Source organism: Tiliqua scincoides, chromosome 3 (assembly GCF_035046505.1).
Source record: "Tiliqua scincoides isolate rTilSci1 chromosome 3, rTilSci1.hap2, whole genome shotgun sequence".
In the NCBI taxonomy this organism is placed as follows: domain Eukaryota; kingdom Metazoa; phylum Chordata; class Lepidosauria; order Squamata; family Scincidae; genus Tiliqua; species Tiliqua scincoides.
In genome coordinates, this window is record NC_089823.1 from 59,120,804 (window position 1) to 59,126,168 (window position 5,365).

General features: G+C 42.3%; 1 protein-coding gene across 1 annotated transcript; it reads right to left on the minus strand.

The window, feature by feature from the left end:
• Positions 1-938: 938 nt before the first annotated feature.
• LOC136645689 (claudin-8-like) lies at positions 939-1,604 on the minus strand. Its single transcript, XM_066622058.1, has one exon. The coding sequence runs from the start codon at positions 1,602-1,604 to the stop codon at positions 939-941; it is 666 nt and encodes a 221-aa protein (XP_066478155.1).
• Positions 1,605-5,365: the final 3,761 nt, after the last annotated feature.

Below are 5,365 nucleotides of genomic sequence, written 5' to 3' on the forward strand. Positions count from 1 at the left end.
TCCGAAGGTCGCCAGTTCGAGGCCACCGGCACCGTGCGACCTTGAAGCAGCTGACAAGCTGAGCCGAGTTATTCCATCTGCTCTGAGCGTGGGAGGATGGAGGCCAGAATGTGTGACCAGATCAAGAAAGAAACATCTGAATGTTGTGGTATCTTGAAAGATAGAACCTTTCAAATTGTAAAAATCCCTATGGGGATTTAATTTGCCTGCCTATGTAAACCACCTTGAATAAAGTCCGAGGAGAAATCTGAGGACCAAGAAAGGCGGTATAGAAGTACCTGTATTAAAAGTATTATTAAACACATCTAAGCACTTGTCATAAACGTTCAGTTCTAAACAAATGAAGACACATCTCTAACTCTGAAAACTAGCCTAACACCCTCCCCCTGACACACAACTTCCTTGTATTTATAATCAAAATACAAGACACATATTTACTCCAGTCCAAAGAACATTAGATGCAACAGAAAACTGTGTCTCTGTTGGTACCCATGAAGACATATTCTGACACATAGAGTGCTATATGGGATAACTGCTTATGGTTGCATACTGCATTGCCATCTATGCAGTGTGAAATCCCAGATGCTTTTGCATAACAAAACAGAAGATCGATGAATGGAAAGCCAGTTCTGCAAGTGGATTGTGTTCACTGGCTCTAGACTACAGTGTTCTACTGATATACAGTCTAGCACAGTAGTTTTCATCTGACTGACAAGGTGCTAAAATTGTCAAGGCACACCATCAGCTTTTTGATAATTGACAAGGCACACTGCACTGCTGGCAGGGAGGCTCACATCCCCCAACGACCCTAGTAATCAATGACCCACCTACAAACTCCCACGGCACACCAATGTGTTACGTTACAAGGGTTGAAATTGCTGGTCAGGCAGAATGCTACTCCAGTTCTAAGCGAGATAAACATGCAAAAGTAGAGTGTTTCAGACATAGGAGCGCACAGTTAGAGGCTTCATTCTGACATGCTCTGGTTTGTTCAGATCGAGGCTGCTTGGTGATGTATATAGGTGTCTTTCAGGCTTCTCTGAACAGCAGTAAAAGCTACAAAATATGGCTCCTCCACAGACTAGACACACGGAGGCAATCCAGCCTAAATAGAGGGCAGCTCCCAATTCATATTTCCGAGCAACCTGGTGTACTGGACTGTAGAAGTCCTTGATGATATTGCTGGCAAACCAGGAAACGGGAATCAACTCAATAACCCCCGTCAGAAGAAAAGTCACTCCAGCTGCCAACAAAATCTTGCTTTTCATTTGCTCCTTGTTGCCAGGACATCGGATGCATTTCATTCCAGCAACGGCAATCAGGAAGGCAACAGCTGACAACACACAAGCTGCGCACATTAGCCCTCTGGATGCTTCTAAAGCTGGTGGAAGAGCCAACAGAGACTCATAGAATTTGCACTGATACTTGTTGATGTGACTGACGCACACCATCCAGAGGCCTTCCCAAATGGTCTCAAAGACAATGATGTTACTTCCTGTGAAGGCAGACACTTTCCACTGAGGCATCAGAGTGATGATAAATGTCCCAAACATGCCAATACTTCCAAGCAGTAGAGCCCCAGTTTGCAATGCGCAGGAAGCCATGTCGCCTCTCCGAAAATTACACCCAACCCCAAAATTCACGGGGATTCTTTTCTAAAGACTGCATCCAGTTTAGAAGAGGATGAGATGCTTTCCTGCCATTGTTTCGTCATGGAACAAATTAAGATGGTTTTGATCTCTATCACTGAAGAAGTCAGAAGAAATCTATGCCTGCCTAGCCTGAAGTAGCTTCTATTTATTTCTTCTGAAGTCCCATATTGAGTCAAAGCCTAGTAATATTGTAGCCAATCAGAGGCAAAGTTGGAGCAAGTCTAGGCATATGCTTCTCAACAATGTTGCTTTTTTGCATTGCAGTGTTCATAGGATGCTATAATTACATGACTAGGCTCTAACTTTAGATACCCAATGACAGCACTGATAATTATTCTTCAACAAAAATCAATGCATCAGTGTCAAAGTACAATGGGTTAACCAGAGTGGAAATTCTGCCTTGTAAACAAGTTACAAAAATCCAGTTTGTTTGGCTAGTGACAAACATTTATTTATAAGATTTTGATCCCGCCTTTCCCCCACCGACATGGGTGCTCAAGGCAGCTAACATAAAATATACCCAATCCCATAATAAAATAGAATAAAACTACCCATTAAACAACTAATCAAGGAGCAGCAAGCAATATTAAAGCAATATACCAAAGTAAAACAGAGGGAAAAAACACGGCAATGGTAAAGCCAGAAGGCAATAAAAGCGGCAATAAAAACAATCAAAGAGCGAAGCATTAATGCAGCATTAACAGCAGCAAAAGAGTAAAACATAATAAAATAATAAAAGAGCAGCAGAAATGTTTAAACACCATAAAAAACAATAATAAAGGGTGAAAATGGCAGCAAAATGCAAACGAACAGTGGGAGACTACCAACATCAAGACCAAAATGCCAGCCGAAAAAGAGGAACACCTCCAGGCAGGGGGCGGTTCTCAAATGAAATAGGAGGGAGTTCCATAGCTGCAGTGTTGTAGCCCAGAAGGTCTTCCTTCTGTTCACCAACACCCCCTAACCTCTGTTGGGAGTGACACAGGCAGCAGAGCTCCCCTGCAGATCTCAGGGAACAAGCCAGAATGTACAGGAGCAGGCAGTACCATAGGTAGAGCTAGTCTAAAATGGTTTTATTTTTTTAGGGGTGGCAGTGCTATCCTTAAGAAAAAGGCCTGAAAGTGATGTTGTGTTTTTATTCCAAGTTAATATTTTAATCAATTTTAAAGTATTTTTATCAAGTGTAATCACTGTCATATAGGTGGTACATATGCGTTTCATGCTTGTGGCTGTCAGCAGACATAGCCAAAGGATAAAACAGACATAAAACACATCACACACACACCCAAACACACAGAAATGCACAACAACATAGTCAACTACTTGATCAATCTGACAGGAGCCATTTAAGACTTGCAGCTACTTGTATGAACATTGCCAAATTCAAACATTGAGAAGATAGCAACTTGAGCAGAATTGAGCATAGCATTGAATTACGGTGGAAACAAACTGGTTTTAAAGTCAGGGGAAAAAAACAAATGTGTAGTTCGGCTTTGCTTTCATTCGGGTTCAATACATTTTTCAGCTTGGGGGGCAGGACTTACTTCTCCAGTGCTTTTGGGGCCTGTGTTCATCGGATCAGGACCATTCTGGTGGCGTTGCATTTTTCTCAGCCTGCCCTTTCCAATGGACAAAGGCACAGTCGCCTACTCGCGAGTAAAAGCACACTGGCTCAGTTTACTTTCCATAGGGCTCCATGTATTTTCCTTGGCAGCTTCTGAACATGCTCAGAAAACTCTATAGCCAGTTAAAGCAACAGAGCTCTGAGGGAGTTAGGGGGCATAAAAACACAGAAGTGCTAGAGATTATCCGCAGGCACTTTAATAGGTACATATCAATGTTATTTCATTACTTGAGCATGATATCGCATTTCATCGTTTTATAAGTCCAATTGTGCATTATAGCGATGTTATTGTGCTTTTACCATTTTAGAATGACTGCCCGTACCCTGGTTCCAAGCTGTGAAGGGCTTTAAAGGTCAAAACCAGTACTTTGCTTTGGGCTCAGAAACAAACCAGCATTCAGTGCAGTTGCTGGAGCCAAACTCCAACAGAATCAAACCACCGAAATCCAGTAGCTACACAGACCTCCACATTCTGCAACCCTGAGACTTCTGTTTTCTGATTACAATGGGCTTATTAAGCCCAGTGCACACAATTGCCTACAGTGAATCATGGAAGATTATTTTTAGGTCTGTTTCAAATTGTCTAGGACCTCACTTAACTCTACAGAAATGTGTTCTTGCCTGTCTGACTCTTGTCTACCCCCCACCTCCCCACCCAAAAAAAGTACTGCCCACTGTTAATAGCAAAAGATGGAGCCTGCCAAACACTTGGCGATCTAGCTCACTTTGTCATTCCTTTTTCGAAATTTCAAGGGAACTACGCTTTTTGTTTGTTTTGGCATCAGGGTTACATTCTCTCCTACTTAAAATACTGTTGTATCAACAGAGGCCTCAGATTCATCATGACCTATGACAACATCACACCAGTGTTGCTTTCCACACTCCATCAAACTAGAGAGGTAATTAAAAAGTGCCAATACTAGTGTTTGGCAGGAAGTTTACAAAGTCCAATTCTTTTGAATTGGATTTGATCATTTTGAACTCTACCCAGGCTGGGAGTGTTCTCATGTTCCTGTCCTACAGCTCCAACGAGCTCTTCTCATGAGCATAACTATCAGGGACTCCAAGCCTTGTGTGCCAAAGCCTTGTCAGTATAACTGAGATGCTAGAAATGACTGTTTGCTGCAAATCGAAGGCAAATTGCAGTTTCTGGATCTATTTTTGTGGGAAAATGACACAGGAGGAAAGATCTAACATCCCCATTGCCACACGCCATGACCTCCATCAGGACTGAATGTCCCTGACTGTTTTGTTTTTGTTGAATAGGATGAGCTGCTAGTTGGTAACAAACCTCTAAAACATTTTAGGTGAATGTCAAGTGTGACCCTGAAGTGTCACACTCAAGTGTCACATACCACCATCTGTAGCTAACAGTTGCAAAATATCCCAAGTATTTATTTGAAGACTGGAATTGGTCCACACCATCTAAGGAGGAGATGGCACTCATTTTTACGTGTAAGGTGCAACCATGTCACTTGTGTCACCTCAAATAATGGGATAATTACTATTGTTGAACTCTGAGGTAACAGAAGCAAGAGAGACAAACCAGAGGGAAGAGGGGTATCCCTCAAATACAGTCAATATCTGAGTATGTTCTCAAGAATCTCAAATATTTGGGGCTTAGTTTTCTCTCTATTTCTTCTTAGCATAATTTCTTTACAAAAAATTTAAAGGGGGAAATCATGATGAGTGTTATGAGATGAAAGAACTTGGTTCCAGATTTGAGCAGCAAACCAGGAGATTCTTTGGAATGCCACCTGTTATTCTTTCTGCTTTGTTAGTTGTCATAAAGGCTTTGTTGGGTTGCAAAAGAAGGCAAGGATCTGGGCAGGAAGGCTGTTATCTATATGACAGTCCAATCCTAACCTGCGCTGTATCCAGCTTAGGTTAGGAAGAGGCCAATTCAGGGCAATGAAATATTTTTCCCCCTTACACTGAGTAGAGCCCCAGCGTGCCCTATGAGGTTCCTTGAATCTGTGCCAACTATTTAGCTGGTGCAAATCTGGGAGTCCTGTGTAATGCCACAAGGCCCGGGAACGGGGTTAGGATATGGCAGAAGCCTGTGTTACTATTCACATCCCTTCACAAG

What these genes read in the sequence shown, in the direction of transcription:
- LOC136645689 (XM_066622058.1), bottom strand. Translation starts at nt 1,604, where the DNA reads ATGGCTTCCTGCGCATTGCAAACTGGGGCTCTACTGCTTGGAAGTATT.